The 21372-nt window shown below is 49.8% G+C and overlaps 1 protein-coding gene across 1 annotated transcript in view; it reads left to right on the forward strand.

Moving 5' to 3' along the window:
* Nucleotides 1–21372, forward strand: part of LOC137658792 (pre-mRNA-splicing factor CWC25 homolog) — a 585361-nt gene that overhangs the window by 559181 nt on the left and 4808 nt on the right. The window contains exons 3-5 of the mRNA XM_068393831.1: nucleotides 9477–9630; nucleotides 11417–11580; nucleotides 19971–20606. Coding sequence (XP_068249932.1) covers nucleotides 9477–9630; nucleotides 11417–11580; nucleotides 19971–20606 — 954 coding nt within the window. The remainder of the gene's footprint in view (nucleotides 1–9476; nucleotides 9631–11416; nucleotides 11581–19970; nucleotides 20607–21372) is intronic.

Here is a 21372-nt window from a genome sequence, read left to right on the forward strand (position 1 = left end):
TGGTCGCGAGGCGTTCACACCTCGATCTCGTTTCTCTGTCGATCCTTTGTGTGCGTTCTAGTGTCCCACGTGTTCCCAGCGTGGCAACTTGCGTTTTCCAGTGTGCTTTTCCCAAGTGTTCCTGTGTGTTCACCTTTCAACCGTGTGCTTACCCAGTGTTTTCATTGATTCCCTTAGTGCTTGTGTCGTGCGTTGTGTGCATTATGGAGCAAATTCGCCGTTGTCCTGGGCCTAGAGCCGGGAAATCGTGTGGAGCGTTCCTCTCCAAGCCAGAAGTGGATCCTCACTCCCTTTGTTCCTCCTGTAGGGGAAAGGTTTGCTCGTCAGCAGACACGTGCCCCGAGTGTGTAGACTGGAGCGATATACAGTGGGTACGCTACGGTACCAAAAAGAGGAAATCAGCGAAACGTTCGCCCAGGAAAATTAGTGTTTCCTCGCCGATACCATCACCCAGTGAGCGGTCCGACGGGGCCTCGGTTTCGCCATCCCCTACACAGAGTAGGAGACGAGGTAAGTCTAGTGTGGTGGATGAACAAGGCGTCCTTTCCCAGGAGCCCAGTGTAAGTGCAGTGCCAATGGCGGGCCCCTCTAGGGCTAGTGAAGGACCCAGTAGTGCGTCCGGAGAGTTGGCCCTTATGCTCGGGGGGCACGTATCCTCCGATGACCCCTTGTGGGGTAGTAACGCGGTCTCGGTATCACCGCCGCCCTCGTGGGCCTGTGCTTCTGGTTCGTCGTTAGGGGGAGACAACCAGAGGAAAGTACGACCTTCGGGTAACGATGCCTTCGGTTGGAGGCTCCCGAAGACGCCGGGTAGGTCACCCCTGAGGATGGATGTGACCCTGGATCCCTGGCTCCCGGGCATGGAACGGTTTGAGTCGTTCCCAACCCTCCCCACGGAAGTCCCCGATGACTTCCTCCAGCCCTCGACCTCTGGCATTCAACGGCCGAAGAAGTCCCCCGCAGTCCCCGCTACCAGCCGACACGCGGTGAACACAGTGTCGTCGGGCTCATCGGACGTCTATTCCTCATCAGTGGAAGAGATCAGGGTGAAACACCGCCGTCGGAGGGAGCGGTCCAGGAGCGAGCGTTCCCGCTCGAGGTCGCACTCGAGGTATAGCAGGAAGCGCTCCCGCTCCCCGAGCCGTAAGTATAGGAGAAGTGTATCTCCCGGTGGCGCCTGGATCTACGTATCTTCGCGGGAATCGAAGGTGCTTCGTTCCCCAGACCGCCGGTCCAGTGAGCGGTCCCCAAGGCTGCCGTCCTCCAAGCACAGCCTTGACCCTCGCGACCTGGCTCGCAGGAAAGACCTCTCGAGAAAGCATAAGTCCTCGAGGCCTCCGGTTCACCCCGCCCAGCGGGGGGAAACGCACTTCTTGTCAGGCAGCCTGGCCGAACCAGCCCAGCTGGTGCGGCCTTCGGGTCGGAAGGAACGGTTCCCGCTGTCGGGTCAGCCCACGGGAACCGCGCCCTCAGCACCCAGAGCCTTAGGGCGTACGAGAGTCCCCGCTGAACCAGCGGTGCCTGCATTATCCCAAGCCCCTGGTGCGGACTTACCCGCAGATGAGGTCCAGTACCTCGGCAGGACGGCGCCCCTGGCCCCAAGGGCTAGGCGTCCAGTCGGCGTGCCCGGTAAACCGGCTCCCCCGCCCCAGGCCGAGACCTCGGCTGACGGAGGGGAGGGCTCCCCGACGGAGGACTCCGCCTATAGGAGAGTGGTTAGCCTTATCAGAAGGCACCACGAAATAGCAGAACCTGCAGCTACGGATGGAGATTCCTGGAGGTCAAGCCTGCTGAGAATCATGCAAACTCCCTCCCAACCTAAGACATCCCTAGCACTCCCTCTAGCCCGAGATCTAGTTCTAGGGCAAGAGTACATTGACAAAGTAGTGGCCAGCAATGCCGAGGCCCCCAAGACCCAGAGTGCCTTGAAATTGCTCCAGGGCCTCAAAACCCAAGGGAAAGTCTATGTGCCTGCAGGACGTCGCCCAGGTCCTTGTAAAGTGGAGTCGGCAGTAGACATTCTGAGTCAAGGCGTCTCAGACGATAGAGCCTCTTTGGCCCCAGTCTGTTTCTCGCCAGCAGAGGCCTCCATGATGGAGGAAATGTCGCAAGACTTAGTCAACGTCTCCTCTTGGCTGGACTGGTGGGCTTTCACGTTGGTGGGTGTTCAAGCCTCCTTCGACCCCGAGGACCCTGATCAGCAAGGCCTACTGAGGGACCTCATTATCTCCGGGGGTAAAACCCTCAAGTTTCCGACCTATCAGTCTCTCGCCCTAACAGCCAACTGGGTTCTCCGTAAGCGAGACACTGTGCTAACGAAGGTGTCTCGGAAGGTACCAGACAGGGAGGCGCGAGCCATTCGCAGCCTGCCCCTGTGGGGAGAGTCTCTGTTTCCTCTGAAGGAGCTAGAAACCATAATGGAAAAGGTCTCGAAAAAGAAGGAGGCCAACGTCACCAGACCGACGACTTCTAGGAGACCGCCCTACAAGAGGTCCGTCTCGGATAGCGCCGCGACGCCCCAAGCCTCTTCCAGCACTACGAGGAGAAAGGCCCCCTCTTCCTCCTGGTCCTCAACGCCGCAACCCTCCCGCAGGGGAGCTGCAGCGCCCTCAAGCTCCTTCGGGTCGGGTTACTCCGCCTCTAGGAGAGGCAGATCAGGCCGCCCCTCTAGAAGAAGTTGGGGGATGCCTCAGACAACATTGGCAAGCATGGAAGGCTCAAGGGGCAGAGCCTTGGACAGTGTCCGTCCTAAAGGAGGGCTACAGACTCCCGTTCCTGACGGAACCACCCCCTCTTATTCCGGCCAACCGGACAGAATGGCTAGCTCCCAAGGATCCGTTAAAGAGGACCGCCCTTCAAGAGGAGGTATCCTCCATGTTAGAGAAGGGCGCCATGGAAGAAGTTCTTCTCCCAGGGCCAGGTTTCTACAGTCGCCTGTTCCTGGTGGAGAAAGCGACGGGGGGTTGGAGACCGGTTATAGATCTGTCAGCTCTCAACAAGTTCGTCAGAAGACGGACTTCAAGATGGACACTCCAAAGTCAGTCCTGCTGTCCTTGAGGGAGAAAGATTTTATGATGACCGTCGACCTCAAGGACGCATACTTCCAAATTCCGATCCACCCCTCGAGTCGGAAGTTCCTCCGGGTGAAATGGGGTTCCCAGATCCTGCAATTCAGGACTCTTTGCTTCGGTCTGTCAACAGCGCCCCAGGTGTTCACGAGAGTCTTCACGACTGTCTCAGTGTGGGCTCACGAACGAGGCATCCGCCTTATCAGGTACCTGGACGACTGGTTGCTCCTTTCCGCCTCAAAGGCCCTCTTGGAGGAACAAGGGAGAAGTCTCCTCCAGTTTTGCAGAGATCTGGGGATTGTAATCAACCCGAAGAAGTCAAATCTATCCCCGTCCACTAGAGTGAACTACTTGGGGATGACATTGGACACCATTCAGGGAAAAGTTTTCCCTTCGGAGGACAGGATAAGGAACCTCAAGCGCATCATTCAGCCGTTCCTGTCAGAACACCCCAGGAGAGCGAAAGACTGGCAGAGGCTGATAGGCCACCTGGTCTCATTGGAGAAACTAGTTCCCCAAGGGAGGGTAAGGCTCAGATCCATCCAATGGAATCTCAAGAACCTCTGGTGCCAGACGGACTCACAACAAGTGCTAATTCCAGTCCTTCCAGACACGAGACCCTCCCTGGAATGGTGGCACTGCCAGTCGAACTCTCTCAAGGGGATGCCCTTCGGGACCGGCCCTCCAAAATTACTTCTGTTCACAGACGCCTCCAACCAAGGATGGGGAGCCCATCTCCTCGACGAAACTGCACGAGGTACCTGGTTGGAAGGGGAAAAGCAACTCCACATCAATATCCTGGAGTTGAAAGCAGTCCAGAAGGCGTGCTTACACTTTGCAAGTCTGCTAAAGGGAAACACCGTGGCGTTGATGTGCGACAACGCCACGGTAGTAGCATACACAAAGAAGCAGGGAGACTTGAAATCGAAAGAGTTGTGCGATCTCACCATAGAGATTCTAAATTGGGCAGAAGAAAATCACGTGGTGTTGTTAGCAAGGTTCATTCCCGGGAAGAAAAACGTTCTGGCCGACGGCCTCAGCAGAATGGGCCAGATAGTAGGGACAGAATGGTCCCTTCTCCCAGAAGTAGCCAGGCTCATCATTCAACGCTGGGATTCCCCGGTGATGGACCTCTTTGCAACAAAACTCAACGCCCAACTCCCAGTCTATTGCTCCCCTATACCAGACCCGAAAGCAGCCTTAGAAGACGCCTTTCAGCACAAGTGGGACAATCTGGATGTGTACGCTTTTCCCCCTTTCACGTTGATAAGACAGGTTCTCAACAGAGTAAGGACCGCCCAAAACCTAAAGATGACTTTGGTAGCGCCCTGGTGGCCGGAGAGAGAGTGGTTCGCAGACCTAAAAGACCTAGCGAGTCAACCGCCGTGGCCTCTGCCCGCCAGGTCAGACCTTCTGCACCAGCCTCACTTTCTCAAGCTCCACGACAACCCACTCTCCCTTCGTCTTCACGCCTGGAGACTATTGAGCGGCTCCTGAAGAAGGAAGGATATTCTCCCTCCACGGCTAAGAGAATGTCTCTATACCTGAGAAAGTCGTCAGCCGCAGTATACCAGGCAAAATGGGCCTCCTTCACGAAGTGGTGCTCTGAGAGGCACATTAGACCTCTTAAGGCCTCTGTCCCAGACATAGCAGATTTTCTGGTGTTTCTTAGGGACAAGGTAGGAATGTCAATTCCAGCCATAAAAGGGGTTCGAGCCGCCTTAGGCCAAGTATTCCTCCTGAAGGGCATCGACCTTGGGGCCCTCGAGACACATAGCAATGCTTGTCAAGAGCTTCGAGCAATCTTGCCCCCCTCAGGCGAGTAGGGTGCCCCAGTGGGACTTAGCCAAGGTCCTGAAGATGCTGTGTCGTCCCCCCTTTGAACCCTTGAAGGATATCGTAGACAAAGATCTCACCCTCAAGGCCGTCTTCTTGCTGGCCTTGACATCCGCTAAGAGAGTGGGAGAGATCCATGGTCTGTCATACGACGTTTCTCATTCAAAGGGGTGGAAAGAAGTATCCTTCAAGTTCGTGCCTTCTTTTGTGGCCAAAACTCAGAACCCAGCAGTCTGGGACCCGAAGTTTGAGGGTTTCTCAATTCCTGCCATCCCTAAGACAGGCAATGCAGAAGACTTGAAATTGTGCCCAGTGCGAACAATTAGGAAATACCTGGAAAGGACAGCGCATCTCCGACCAGGCATCAAGAGCCTCTTCGTTTCCACAGGTATTAATAAGAAACGTTTCCAAAAACACCATCTCCTTCTGGTTGAGACAAGTTATCGCCAGAACCTACAAGGAAGTTGGCATGGCAGTGCCGGGCACTCCCCGGCCTCATGACATCAGGGGCCTGAGCACCTCCTTAGCCTTTGAGAAAAACATGGCAGTGGGGCAGATCCTGCGAGCAGGTACTTGGTCGAACCAGTCAACCTTTACTGCCCACTACCTCAAGGACTACTCAAGAAAATCCTTGGACGGGTTCTCCATTGGAACAGTCATCTCCGCCCTCCAAGCGGTGTAACGGTAAAAACCCCAGGCGCGTTCAAGACTAGCGACCGGTAGGCACAAGTGCGATTTCTTACCTCCTACCCAGTTGCTTACTTGCCTCTTCGGGGAATACCGACTGTTCCCAGAAAATAACACATTCTTCACGGCTATGCTTCTGGAAGGAACGTCAAAAGAAGTTTTTCAAAAGGTGAGTACTTAGACACTAACGTGAATTTTTGTGTAGTTACCCTCGCTTCCGCTCTCTAGTAGGTCCCGTTATCCATAGGCCTCTTGGGCTGCACGGCCGGGTCAGGGGGTCAGAATAGCACTCCCGCCTCCTAAAGTGTAAGTCTCCTATAGAAAGTAGTTCGAAGTAAGTATTCGTGTTGGAACAAATCAAAAATTTTAAGTAATTTTTATTTTTCCTAACATACTTACCGAGAACTACTTTCGGGTAATGGCCCTCCCTTCCTTCCCCGAGTGCCTCTCTTCCCTTGCTAGCATTGTGCTAATTCAATAGAACTTAATGATGAAGGTGACCCAGCCAAGCAGCGACCTACCTTGATCCTACCCTCGGGGCTCATTCCTTGATGAAATGGTCATCTTGTAATTCTACAAGTAGAAGGGATACCATTATTTTAACTAGGCTGCGTATTGGCCATACACATGCAACGCACAATTATTTAATGAAGAGTGGGGAAGGGAGACAGGCCCCTCTTTGTAATACCTGTCAAGTGACAATGGATGTTAAACATATTTTAGTCGATTGTCCTGTTTTTAATCTCCAGAGGAGGACACATTTACTCCAGGACAAACCGTTAAGAGATATACTGGGGGAAAACTGTAATACCCTGAACTTGAGAAAATTTACACAAAGTATTGGGTTATATTACGAGCTATAATTGATTTTATTAATTTATTTATTTTACCCTTTTAATCCCTATTTATTTCACATCTAGATTTTATTGTATGAAAGTGTTACGTTTTGTATTAAAGGTTAAAATGATACTAAATGGTGTGAGTGTACAGATATGATTGAATGATTTTCGTTGTATAGCGCTGAATGGCCTTTGATGCCCCAGTGCTTGGCTTAATGCCTAAATCCCATATTCAATTCAATTCATTCCTTGATGCCGGGGGTAAGGCTACTTAGAGCGCGGAGTGGGGGGGTAACATACGCAAAACTCTGGTCGATAGAGAGGAGATCACCAGTGACTTCTATAGAAAGTAGTTCTCGGTAAGTATGTTAGGAAAAATAAAAATTACTTAAAATTTTTGATTTTTGCATGTGGGACAGGCATTCTCACACCTGTTATCACTACTTGGTCTCATACAAAACTGACCACATGCACCCTTCTGCATGATGATAGGAATTGTCCTTGTTCCCTTCGCTATTCGATGGATTCCAGAGATTACAACCCAGGAGGAGGAGCTGGGTGGAATGTGCGATTAGCTAGCAGTGGGAGCATACTGTATTGACATTAACAGACAGTCTCGTCCAGTGTTACCGATCCAACAACATGATTACCATGGGCACAATTACAGTGCACATGATCACAATTCAGGCCTTCCTTATCACCACTGGGAACTGATTTGTATGTGTCCTGTCACCACTTGTGCAGTCCCGTTGTGACCAGTCACTACTGGAGAAGTATTCTATGTATTATTTGGCCATCTCCAGATTACATAGCTTCTTACTGCTGCTTTGTTCTAGCTTTTCTAGTCCTCAATATCAGTGAAAGAGGTATCTATGATTGTTCTCATATCTTTTACGGACTACAAGATCTTTCCTTCACAGGTGCCGATGTTTCCTTGTGATCTTCCATTCGTGTTTCGTCTTCACAAGAACATTCCGATTGCATTCTCTCCCCTCAAGACAGGGTTTGTCATGCTTGTTCTCCATAATCATAACTTCCCATGGGATCAAGCAGTTGTCGCAATTGGAAATCGCAAGATTGGAAACCATACGATCGAGAACTGTGTGATCAAGAACCACGCGGTCGGGAACTAAATGATCAGAAACTCAATCTGTGATTACGAAGGTTTGTGCCCTGATTGGTGTGTTGGCAAAGACTTCTTTGCTGTCAGAGAGGCTAGTTCCTTGCGAAAGGCTCCCCAGCAACCACTATACTAGTTCCTGAAGGGTTACTAGTCAGCAACCATCATTCTCCTTTCAATCTGGTTTATTGTAGCAGAAATATGGAACGATCTATCCTAGTAATGGCTTGACAATCTCCAGTGTGGGAACTCCTCTCCTCTAGGAAATCTGCTGTCCACACACAAATCTGGGAAGGGATGGAAACCCCTCTTTTTAATCTTTCCAATTCAGGGAAATGATTCATGAAAGATAGGCACATGCTTTTCACCTTACTGGTAAAGCATACAATAAGGCTACTTTGTTAGTAAGATTGTTATAATACTTATTAAGGCTTGTTCCACAGACCTTTGATGATACCTTTGATAATTAGGTGGACCCATTGGAAGTCAACCTCATAGAGCTACTATTTGCAAGGTCTTCCAGGCAGGAGGGCTGTTCGAGCAAAAATGCTACAGTTGACAGTTACTTGGTGTATGAATAAATTATAATTCAAACATCATTGCATCGCAAAAAGGCATCTTTCTTTTCTGAGGATTTCACCACTGCTCTTTAGTTCCAGTCCGTTGACAATGTTTCAGGATCCTTCCAACATCCTTAGGGATTCTAGACACTTCCTCCTTTCTGCACATCTTCCTGTTACTCTTTGACCTCGATCGCTCACAAGCAGCCTTACAGTCAAATGCTATCTGGATCAGCTGGTTTTTCCTTCATCTGGAAAGCTCCTCAATCTTTGCAATGAAGGATACCGGTCAGCCATCGACCAAGTTTCAACTAGGTCTTAGATCTAGTTTCTTTGTGAGAATCAACAAGAATATAAGGACCTCCTAGAGAGCTCAAGCCACAGAAAATGTTTCGAGAGTTCACAGGCCTATCAAGTAATTCTTGCTCAAACCTGAAGGCCGAACGGCAGAAAAAGGCTTTGACCTTTGAGACTGTTTTCCGCAAGCCTAGTCCTGACAAAGCGATTGGGTAATGGCATAACTTTGCCTGTGTCACAAGTCATTCTAAAGAATAGAGGATCTGTATTACCTCGGTTGAGGAGTTCGTGCTCAGGTGCTAGGACCCAGTATTTCACAACTTCAAGTCCTTCCTTCATCTGTTCCCTTCAAGTAGTGACTAGCGGGAACTAGGATGACATGACTTGACCTTCTTTTTCTCATTCCTTTTAATGGAAGGAGTAAGAGAAAGAAACTTAAACACTGTTTCTTTCTGACTTTGTAAGACAGTCAGACGTCCTTTCCCAGCAGGTGAGGACACAAAAGCGCCATCCTAGATTTGTGCATATGCAGTCAGGCATATCTGATCTATCCCAGCTCTCGATAAAAACCTGTCTGGGGAGCAGTTCTTGAAGACAAGATTTGGGTAACAAAAGGACATTTGGGAGTATACCCTCCTAAGGATAAGTATCTTATTGTAGGACATTGGTTTGTAATCGTGTTCTTTCAAATCGCATATTTTTAAAGTAATTTATATTTTTTCCCAACCATACATACCCAAGTTTTTAAGTCACACTTCCCACCTCAACCACTCAGCAAGTCCTAGGTAAAAGTTAAGGTGGCTACTCACCGTGCTGACAAGGAGTTAGGACTTCCTAGCCACCTACCAGCAACTACCAAAACCTCGTTATAAATCTTAATCAGAGTTTCAGCGTCACTAAAGTCTTACTCCCATTAAAGGTCTCAGGTTTGTAAAGTTACGAGAAATACAAAAAGTTTGTGATATTTGTTGCCCTTGTATTACAGTAATTGCTTACTGACTTTGTGTACCACGTACAACTTTATATGGACTTCTCTTTTGTATTTATGGTATATTTTGCATTATTGCAGGGCCCTGGGGGTCATGTCAGTCGAGAAGAGTACTTGCTTGGTCGTAAAATTGATTCGGCCTTCGAGCAGATGGTCAAATCTGAAATTGAAGAGAAGGCGGAAGAGTCTGGCACTGCCGAACAGCAAAATAAGGCTGTGTATACCATTGAACATGGTAAGTATTCATCAGAATGAGGGTAATTGTATTAATTCACTTTGTAGCTTTATTAAGAGTTTTCCCAACATCCCTTTGACCCCTAGCTCCACTTTTTAACTTTTTGATTTACTGCTGTTTCAGCTCTCTCTCTCTCTTTTTTTTTTTTTTTCTTCCATTTTGCCGGCCAACCTCTCTTAACTTTGTCCTAGTGCATCTGCTGGATTTTTCCCTAGTTGCGCTTTGGCGTTGCATGGCCCCAGTGTCCAGGCATGTTGCAAGAACAATGCAAAAACAAAATTGAAATTATGGATATTTGTTCCTACACAAATACAAATCATCGTTTGATAGGAACATGGTTTCTGCAAAGCTGAAAACGTCTTAAAACTGTTAATGAGTAGGTAGAGTTGCTGGCAGATGAAGGGTAAGCTCCACCCACCAGACAGGCAACTGACCACTCGCTTTGATTTTGGCTGAAGAGCAGTACAGCCGGTCTTCTTTGCTGCCTCATAATTTGTCTGTTTTAATATTTTGCTTCTTCTTTTAGATTGAATCAGTGTGTTGACGGATTGTTGTGTTTGAGGGATATTATAGTAGAAAGACAAAGGATATGCAGTTGTTTTCTGGATAAATTATCTTTTATAAGTTTTGTCCCATACATCTAGGGGGCAAACTGAAAAACTATTTCAATGTTATACAAGGTATCAGATTTGTTTAGGTTGCAAAGGCTTCCTAATTCTGTAGCCTATCAGCCTGCAAATTTTGTAAGGCACTCAACATACTTCGAGTTGCACCCAAAATCTCCTCAACCTTATGGTTTATGGGTGAAACAATTGGTACACAGTCTTGATATTGTTAGAAGTAAGATGATTCCATTTAAGATATCATTAACCCCTCCATGGAAATTACCAGAGATATCTTTTTATAAATATTTTATTTGCTGTTAAAAAGAATATGATTGGCCTGAAAGCCAGGTCTCTTTTATGGAACATGTTGTAGAACATAGGGAATCAACTTTTATATATACTGATGGCTCCAAATCTGATGCTGGCATTGGATTTGGAGTATATAGTAGTGCTTTTAATTGTAGAGGCGTGGTGCCTCTAATAACTTCCATATTTACTGCCGAACTGTATGGCACACTAACTATTATTGAGAAAATAGCGTTGGAAGAGGAGGGTAATTTTGCAATTTTTAGTGATGCATGGTTGAGAATGTAATTGGAGTGAGGGAGAGTGGAAATTATTTTAACTTGTACAGTATTTATAGACATCAGAAAGAAGGCTTTACTTAGGAAGTTAGGTGAACTACAGGTATGTATTGGAATAATTTTATTAAAAAAACTTTTCTTTCCTTTGAATATGGAGCCTAACATTGCATTTCAATATAGTCAAGCCCTTTAACTAGAGTAAAGATTACAAGTAGGGCTGTTTATTTTATTGTGACATCCTATCAAAAATACATAGGCAAGTTATTTATAGCTCAATCTCACAGTTACAGCTGCTTTCTCTTTGGTGTGTACTCATTGGGTTCTTTATGAACCTTTGAGGCTTTTTAAATTATGGTTTCATCATATGAGTAATTGAAGTCCTTGCCAAGGGAGATCATATTTGCTAACATTTTTATTAGAAGCATTGAAAAATTTGTTAAATATTGTTTCAAGTAAATCCATTAAAAATCATTGTCAAGACCTTTAAACAATAGTTTAAAATCAAAAGCCTCCTCTTGAATTCCGGGATTGCACTAAAGTTGTTGAATCATTTACTAGAATACTGTACTATATCGGTATATATGTTCTTCACTTCAGAAATCAACCCCGAGTCCGTTGTCCGGAGAGGAAATGACAACCTGCAAGTTGATATGCGCCGTAAGCTACTGGAAGACCCTTTGTTGTTGATACGTCAGAGAGAAGAAGAAACAAAGAGAGAAATTACTGCTAATCCGGTCAAGATGAAACAGTTGCAACAATTGGTTAGTTTTACCTGGAATGGTATGAAATTATTTTTGGGGGATCAGGATATTTAAATATTCATGGCACATCTAAAGTTGAAACTTAATAAAAAGGTAATTCAAGATACAAACATGAATACTGTAAATATATTTAACAGTAACTTCAGTTCCTTAAGCTATCATTAATAAAGCTTTATAGTTGGCATATAGAGAAAACATGTTGATACTTAAGATAAAAGTAGTGTTTTAGGGAATAATTGCTGTCATTAACTCTCTTTCTTAGTAAAAAAAACCTGATCAAACATTTTTATACATCTGTAACCCTGTGCTTTGTTGGCTGGATGGTGCAGAAAAATATTGTAACACTTTAGTAAGAGCTGAAATCAGTGGTACATCTCCATGAGCCAGTGAATACTTAAATGCCATTTTCAAATCCTTAATTTTGCATTGTTCCGTAACCGAAATACAAACCACGCTGTTTACATTGGGTTTACTTTTGGCGTAGCTGAAATTGACGAGCCAATAGACACACACGCACACACATAACCGGTGACTAGCTTCACTTCACTTTTGGCTCGGACGATGTGCAGACGTGTCTGTCTATCGTCCTCGTTATTGACAGCCTTAATCTTTTCTTTGCTTTTCCTCAGCTTTGTGTTTGAAGTTGGCCTCGCCCTTTGGTATTCATCATGCGCAAGTGCCCTGGGATCGCCGGCCGCCCTTGCGGTACCTTCATGTCGGCGGTGGATACCGATCCTCGCACCCTTTGCCCGCAGTGTCGAGGCCGACGGTGTGATAGGGAAAATACATGTAGTGAGTGTAGGGAGTGGTCTACCTCCCAGTGGGAGAGGTTTGCCCGCCGGCGTAAGAAGTCCAAGAGAGACCGTTCTCCTTCTGGGGTTGCCTTGAAGGAGGAAGGCTCTCGGGACTCCTCTTCCGCTGCCCAAACCTCCTCCGTAGCTCCCCCTCGTCCGGCTTCTAGTGAGAGGCCGCCGAGTGGGAGCGCAGGCCCTAGTTCGGTTTCCCGACCTCGGTGTGCGGGAGAGGGAGTCGCCTCCCATAGCGGGGCGGCTCCCCTTCCTCCTCCGGGGGAGGATTTTGATAATGTTGATTCTGTGTCTAATGATGATCTTTTTCAGCTTTGGACTTCCTTGGGGCTTAAGGGCCTGCCCTCCAAGGAAGCCCTGTTTGAACTTATTCAGTTGGGGGCCGCTGTCAAGCAGTCGCCGGTGATAGCAGAGGTAGATCCTCTGTCTATCGTCGACGTCGTGGTGGCAGAGGCTTCCGACGGGTCTGGTCAAACCTCTGCGGCTCCTGATGTTGATGACGTTGCTGAAGGCTCTCCTCCCCCTTCCGAACATCCTTCGAAGGGGGAAGGGGGTCCCACGGTCTCTCCTGCGGCTAAGTCTCCCCCTCGGGGGAGCGCTCTGACTGAGACTCCTCTTCGGAGGACTGATGATCCCGACGACCTCCCTCGTGGCCGCCTTCGCCGTAAGGCTCGTCATCCTCTTCACCGCAGGGGCCTCCCGTCTCCCTATAAGGGTGTCAAGAGGCGCCTCTTCGAGTCTTCACCTCCTCCATCCTCCGATGGGGACTCTCCTCGCCGGGAGCAGACTGTAGCAGCCGCGTCTTTAGACCTCTCCGGGGATCGTTCACGTTCTCCCACGCCTACCAGCCCTTCCACTTCCTGTGCAGATGGCCAGCAGTCTTCTGATCTCGTCAGCCGACAGGCACCGGTCCCTTCGGGGCAAAGGGATGTCGCCCACGGTGTGGGTGCTTCCCTTGCGCGTCAGGGTTCCCCTGCGCGCCCTCCTGTGCGTTCACGCGTAGTAGCGCACCAGCGCTCCCCTGCTCGTCAGCGCTCTCCTGATCGCCAGCGCTCTCCTGTTCGCCAGCGCTCTCCTGATGGTCAACGCCCCACTGCTCGCCAGCGCTCTCCTGTGGACAACGAACATCCTCCTGTTCCTGTTGCGCGGCCAGCGCGCCAACAGTCTCCTAAGCGCACAAGATCTCCTGCTCGTCAGCACGCAGCTGCGCGCCAACAGTCTCCTAAGCGCACAAGATCTCCTGCTCGTCAGCGCGCAGCTGCGCTTACAGTTCCTGACATGCGCCCACGCGCCCTAGAACTCCGGTTCGGGACACGGGCAAGCACTCAACTCCTCCTCGCGATCCTGCTTGTCATCTTTCTCCTGCGCAGCAACGCGCACGGTCTCCTGCGCGTACACCCAGAGTTCCTGCACGCCCACGCGTCTCCTCTTCCTGAGCCTGTTCGTGAACGTTCTCCTTTGCGCATCGCGCCGATAGTTCCTGCGCAGTTTTCTACGCGTCGTCTTCCTGTTCGCCAGCGATCTCCAGCGCGCCAGCGATCTCCGACGCGTCAACGTTCTCCTGCTCGTCAGCGATCTCCTGCGCGTCAACGGTCTCTAGCGCGTCAGCGCTCCCCTGAGCACCGGCGATCTCCAGACCACCCTCGTGATCCATCGCCTGCGCGCAAGCGCTCTCCTACGCGTCAGCGCCCAGTGGATCTGGAGAGACATGGATCTCCTGCGATCAGCTCGCCCACGCGCGGTCGTTCGCCTGCGCGTTCTACGCACCAACGCGCCATCGCTCGCCTGTGCGCCAGCGTTCGCCAACGCGCCATCGATCGCCGACTCGCCATCGCACGCCCACGTGTCACAGGTCCCCAGGACACCATCGTTCCCCTGCTCGGTCCCCTGTGCTGTACCTTTCTCCTGGCCCTCAGCGGCCTCCTGAGCGCTCTCACTCGCCAGCTCGCCCGCGCGCGATCGCTTCCGCGCGATTACGCGCCCGCGCTCCAACAGCCCCTCGTGCGCGACTCTTTGGTAACGCCCCCGCGCGAGCATCAGCGCGACCCCCGTTCGCGTCGGGTTCCGCAGCTCGCGGCAGCAGCAGGGACGCGTGTCGCCAGGTCGCAGTCGTGATCGCCTCCGCCTAAGCGCAGGTCTCTTTCACAGGACAAGGAAGGATCATCGGAGAGGTCAAGGCAACTTTCTTCCCCTTCTTTTTTGCAGGCAGGTCCAGTGGTGTCCACTCCGAAGGGTCGCCCGATCCCCTTCCCTCCAGCGGGAATTACGGACTCTGTGTCCGTATCTCGGCAGTCTTGGTTTGGTCTTCTGATGCGGGCGTTAGTGAAGGCTATGAAGCCGGCACTCGCCGATCTAGGACACCAGCCAAAGACGGCCTCGCCCCCGCTGAAGAGGAGAGGAGTGGACTTCGTGGTGACTTCTCCCAGGGAGAAGTTGGTTCCCAAGAGGTTGGACAGGAAGGCTCCGTCCCCTTCGCAGTCGTTTTCTCCTTCTCCCGTAGACGAGGCCTTTCCGTCCTCAGGAGAGTCCAGCGAGGCGGCGGTCTCCCCTCGGCACCAAGGGGGGAGTCGCCTCCTCATGGAGGAGAATCGTCTCGCGTGGAAGGTGCCTACCAGACCTCTTTGCTGGAGTCTTGTATCCCGCCCAGGAGGGAACCCAAGGACTCCAAGACGATTCCGAAGTCTTCTTCACGAATTCGTCAGGAACCAGCCAGACCCCGGGAGAACGTCCACATGTCTCCCCAGGAAGAGCTTCCGGGGACAGGAGACTTAGCTGCCAGTCCGCAGGAAGGATAGCAGTAGGAGTCTGAGCATTCCTTCTGGCAGGTCTTGGGCCTGATGAGACAGCTCAACGGGTTCATGGACCCAGTGATCGCCCCTTGTGAAGGCAAGGACACGGTCCTGGACCAGGTCTGTGGAACTCAGAAGCCCCCAAAGGCCAGCGCGACTCTGCCCTGGTCCCAAGGGGTGAAGAGTGCCAGAGAAAGGGCCAACGCTCAGCTCGCAGTACTCGCCGCCTCCAGTCGTTCCGCTGCCGGGAACAAACTCCTCCCACCTCCTCGTCTCCAGCAGAGGAAGTATTTTGAGGTCATGGGGGAGTCTAGCTTCGCTCTTCCCCTCCACCATTCGGTGGAAGAGCTTACTAGGGGAGTTCCTCTTGAGAAGCTCTCCGCCCGGCAGGTGACGTTCTCGGCGTTGGAGATCCTGAGCCACGAGAAGGTCGCGAAGTGTGCCACGCAGGCCACTTCGTGGCTGGATGTCTGGCTAGGTTCTCTGGGCATCCTATTGCGCTCCGAGGATCTGTCTAAGGAGAGCAATAGGAAGGCCCTGGAGACCTTCCTCCTCTCGGGCACTCGCTCCATCGAGTTCCTGGCACATCAGGTTACCAACCTGTGGGCCAACTCGGTGCGGAAGCGTCGTGATGCGGTGACTGAGAAGATCCACCCGAAGGTCCCCGCTGTGGATGTCTGCAGGCTTAGGCACTCCTCCATCCTTGGGGGAAATTTGTTTGAGCCCCAAGATATGGAACGAACAGCTGAGAGGTGGAGGAAGTCTAGCCCGGACTCCCTCCTCCAAAGGGCCCTTGCATCTCGGCCCTACAAGCCTCCAGCTCCGCAGCAACACCAGCAGCAGCCTCGCAAGACACCAAAGCAGGCGCCGGCAGCTAAGAAAGTGGTGTCTAAGCCCCAGCCCTTTCCTGCCAAGGACAAGAGGGGCGGTAAGTCCTCCAGGGGAGGGAAGACTCCTAGAGGAAGCGGCCGCAAACGCTAGGAGTGGCAGTCCCTTCAAAGTTGCGTGCACAGGTGGCAGCAACATGGGGCCGATTCTTGGACGGTCTCCGTGATCGGCCAAGGTTATCGCGTCCCATTCACGACATCTCAACCTCCCCTGACAGCGAATCCAGTGTCATTGAGCTCCTATGCCATGGGATCGGCAAAGGGGCTAGCCCATCGGGCAGAAGTCGAGACCATGCTCAAGAAGGATGCTCTCCAGGAGGTCGTCGACGGCTCCCCAGGCTTCTTCAGTCGACTCTTTCTTGTAAAGAAGGTGTCTGGAGGCTGGAGACTGGAGACCTGTCATCGACCTCTCAGCTTTGAACAAGTTTGTCAAGCAAACTCCGTTCAGCATGGAGACAGCGGACACAGTCAGACTTGCGGTGAGACCACAAGACTTCATGTGCACACTGGATCTGAAGGACGCGTACTTCCAGATCCCAATCCATCCGTCTTCCAGGAAGTACTTGAGATTCAGCCTAGACAGCAAGACCTACCAGTTCAAGGTGCTATGCTTCAGTCTCTCCACAGAACCTCAGGTGTTCACCAGAGTGTTTACCCTGATTTCGTCTTGGGCGCACAGGAACGGCATCAATCTCCTCCCGATATCTGGACGACTGGCTGATCCTGGCAGACTCGGAGTCGACCCTTCTTCGACACCGAGACAGGCTCCTGGGACTTTGCCAAGATCTGGGGATCTTGGTAAATCTCGAAGTCCTCTCTGCAGCCGTCCCAACGAATGGTTTATCTAGGCATGATGTTAAACACCAATCTCCACAAAGCCTTTCCATCAGACGACAGGATAGCAAGGCTGAGGAGGGTGGTGGAACCCTTCCTCAGGCGGGAAGAGCTTCCGGCCCAATCGTGGTTGCGTCTCTTAGGTCACCTAGCATCCCTGGCTCGTCTGGTTCCAAACGGCCGTCTCAGGATGAGATCCCTGCAGTGGCGGCTCAAGTCCCGGTGGAATCAAGGATCCGATTCCCCAGACTTTCTGGTCCCATTAGGACTCTCTGAACAGGCGGGCCTGCGGTGGTGGCTGGTCGACGAGAACCTGCGAAAGGGAGTGGATCTTCTCGTCCTCCCCCCGGAATTGAGACTGTTTTCGGACACGTCAAAAGAAGGGTGGGGCCTCACATTCTGAACCAGAGGACCTCAGGCCTTTGGTCAGAATCAGAAAAGTACTTGCACACCAACCTGCTAAAAATGAAGGCCGTATTCCTGGCTCTTCAACAGTTCCAACGGACCCTGGCGGGTCACTCCGTGGTGGTTATGAGCGACAACACCACGGTTGTGGCTTATATCAACAAGCAGGGAGGTACTTTTTCGTATCAGCTATCCCATATTGCAGTAGAGATTCTGAGGTGGACCGAAGTCCACTCGATAACACTATCAGCTCGCTTCATTCCTGGCAAGAGGAATGTGCTCGCCGACAGTCTGAGCAGGCCTTCGCAGATAGTGAGTACCGAGTGGTCTTTGGATCCTCAGATAGCCAACAAAGTCCTGACTTTGTGGGGTTCCCCGACGGTGGATCTGTTCGCGACAGCTTCGAATTTCAAACTGCCCCTGTACTGCTCCCCAGTCCCGGACCCCAAGGCTCTCTGACAAGATGCTTTCCAACAACGGTGGGACAACATCGACGTGTACGCCTTTCCACCGTTCTGTCTGATGAGAAGGGTGCTCAACAGGACCAGACTTATCGGTCAACCTGTCGATGACTCTTATAGCTCCGCTATGGCATCACGCGGAATGGTTCCCGGAGCTCCCGAGAGAGCTTCCCCCACGGCACGAACTACTCAGACAGCCACATTGCAACATCTTCCACAAAGCCGTAGCCTCGCTTCGGCTTCACGCCTGGAGACTGTCCAGCGTCTCCTCACGGAGAGAGGCTTTTCGCAACAGGTTGCGGAGAGAATGTCTCGGCACCTGCGAAAGTCCTCTGAGGGAGTCTACCAGGCGAAGTGGAGAGTCTTCTGTGTTTGGTGTCTTGGGAGGGGTATCTCTCCACTCGATGCCACTATTCCAGCAATAGCGGAGTTTCTCGTTTATTTGCGGGAGGAAATGCGCCTTTCGGTCTCAGCGGTGAAAGGCTATCGCTCAGCCTTGAGCTTGGCTTTTAGGCTGAAAGGAGTGGACATGTCTTCCTCGCTGGAACTCTCTCTACTCATACGTAGCTATGAGCTTACCTGCCCTCAGTCGGAAGTGAGACCTCCTCCATGGAACGTGGTTCGGGTTCTCAGGGCTCTTAAGAGACCTCCCTTCGAACCATTACGCCAGGCCTCTGATCGCCACCTGTCTTGGAAGACGGCTTTCCTGCTCGCTTTGGCCTCTGCCAAACGAGTTAGTAAACTTCATGGTCTCTCGTACAACGTCGCCCATTCAAGGAGATGGGGGGAGGTAACGTTCAGGTTCGTCCCTGAGTTTGTTGCTTAGACTCAGAACCCTGGAGTGCCGGACCCACGGTTCGACTCTTTCAGGGTCACGAGTCTCCGTTCTGTAACAAGCGACCCAGACCATCTGCTATTATGCCCAGTGAGGAGTCTGAGGTGTTACTTGAAGAGAACAGCTGCAGTTTGTCCTCGCGTGCAAGCACTGTTTGTTAGCACAGACAGGGCGAAGAGGAGGGTCACCAAGAATACCATCTCGGCTTGGATTCGAAGGGTCATCCACCACGCCTTGAATCCGGACCCTCCTCCGTCACGTCGCCCTAGGGCACACGACGTCAGGGGCATCGCTACGTCCCTGGCCTTCAAGAGAAACTTCTCTGTGACGCAGGTGCTTCAAGTTGGGGTCTGGAAGCGTCAAACAACCTTCACAGCCCACTACCTGCAGGACGTGACCCACAGGAGCCTCGATACATTTTCTATCGGCTCTGTGGTGGCTGCACAACAGCTGGTCTAACCTCAGGCTCCTTGATGGACAAGTAGCAGTAGGTTGAGGGCGTTGTTACCCAGTTTTAGTCTGCGTGAATGAAAGAGTATGTCTGGCCCTTACTTCTTTCTTCATCCTCCCCTCTCTTGGGGAAAGCAGCATCCTGGTCTACGCATAGCTGACCTCAACCTCTGCAGGTAAACCATGCTCCCTTGTGTTCCTAGTATTAAGTTTAATACTGTCGCGTCCCCCATACCCTGACGAGGTGGTATTGGGAACGTCCTAGCCTAGATTCCTATCTAAAGGACTCAAGGTCAACTTCCTAGGATGAGTCACGCTCTTCCCTCCACACACAACTTACGTAGGCCACTCGTTCTTTGCGGAGCAAGGAACTTGTGAGGTGCAGGGATTTCCTCTCTCGAGTGATACTCACTCGGAGTCGGAGTCTCTGGGTAAAGTCAAAGCCAGTAAGGCTGGGGACTTTCCATCCTTCCTAAGGGGTAAGTCACCCAATGTAAATAGCGTGGTTCGTATTTCGGTTACGGAACAAATGACAAATTTGGAGATAATTTGTATTTTTCCTAACCATACAAACCTTAACTATTTACACATATTTGCCCGCCAGCCCTGTCCCCCAAGTCAAGTCCTACCTCTAAGTGAAGTGAAGCTAATCACCAGTGTGTGTGGGGGGGGGTAGCAAGCTACCCCTGCTAACTAGCGCGGGGGTAGTTAACCCTCGTTAAAATCTATTGGCTCGTCAATTTCAGCTACGCCAAAAGTAAACCCAATGTAGATAGCTAAGGTTTGTATGGTTAGGAAAATACAAATTATCTCCGAATTTGTCATTTTTATTTGTCATATGTAAATTTTCATAGATGCCATGTCATTATTTATGAACATATTTTAAAGGAAAAGTGAATGACCTTCATATGTTTCATTCGCAGATATCTAGTATCAAGTCCAAAAAGTCTAAAAAGAAGAAAAACAAAAAGAAGGTCAAAGCAAAGAAAAAGTCGATTCGTAGAAGTGATTCATCTGATTCTGGTGACAGAAGTAAATCCAAAAAGAAAGGAAGAAAAAGATCTGTTAGTAGCAGTGACTCCTCTGATTCAGAAGATGATAGAAGTAGAAGAAAGAAAAAGACGTCAGAAAAGAAAGCAAAGAAGAGATCTGTAAGTAGCAGCAATTCCTCTGATTCAGAAGATGACAGGAGTAGAAGAAAGAAAAAGACATCAGAAAAGAAAGTAAAGAAAAGATCTGTTAGTAGCAGTGACTCTTCTGATTCGGAAGATGACAGAAGTAGAAGAAAGAAAAAGACATCAGTAAAGAAAGCAAAGAAAAGATCTGCAAGTAGCAGCGATTCCTCTGATTCAGATGATGACAGGAGTAGAAGAAAGAAAAAGACATCAGAAAAGAAAGCAAAGAAAAGGCCGGCTGACAGCAGCGACACATCAAGTTCAGACGATTGTAAAAAAAAGAAGTCAAAGAGGAAATCTAAATCTAGTAGTAGTGATTCTTCAGACGACTCTTCTTCTGGTTCGAGTACTTCTTCTGAAGACAGCGATAAGAGAAAGAAAAAGGTGAGAGTGAATAAGAGTAGAGGCAAGTTTGAATAGAGCTTGCTCCTATTCATCCAAGATAATTTTAAAAGTTCATCCTAGTGAGGCAGTCCAGTTTTCTTAAATATTTTCAAGTGTCTTTTTTTAGAATCTTATTAAGTGGTCATTAGTGCACCAGTTTTCCATATTTGTTATTAGTCAGGACTTTGATAATTAAGGATGATTTCTTGTTTCAACTACTGACAATATTCATGCCTTATTTTTTTTATCTGTAAACTACAGCTTTTACTTAATCTTGATTTAACAGTCCCTTGGTTATTTAATCTAGGTTGCAAGATTATTTGGGTGTTGTTGTACTGCCAAAAAATGGCAATTGCCTTTGGATGCTTAAAAGGAGAATTTGAGATCAATTGAATGACCAAATTTCCCTTTACTGTTTAAAAGAAGAATATCACATAAGAGTATTTGAAAGCGTAAATAAAATAGTGCATTTCCATGAGTCTTGTCTTCAAATAAAAAGGGCTATTAATTGCCAGTGCTAAGTTGATGACTTCTGAATAGAAAAAGAAAAAATTTTCTTTCTCTGCCATTCCCCCCACCAGCCATGTAGTGAGAGGCGAGTAAAAGCAGTTGGTCCCCAGCAGAAAAGAAAAAAATTAAGATTTTGTGCACAGCTAGATGTTCTTGTTTACTCACGATTTGGGTACACTTTCTTCTTTTTTTTTTCTTTGATTTTATGTTGGTTCTAGTGTATACTTGCTTGGCATTAGTCAGGCATGTCTTCCCT

The sequence above is a fragment of the Palaemon carinicauda genome, chromosome 19 (genome assembly GCF_036898095.1).
Source record: "Palaemon carinicauda isolate YSFRI2023 chromosome 19, ASM3689809v2, whole genome shotgun sequence".
NCBI classification, from domain to species: domain Eukaryota; kingdom Metazoa; phylum Arthropoda; class Malacostraca; order Decapoda; family Palaemonidae; genus Palaemon; species Palaemon carinicauda.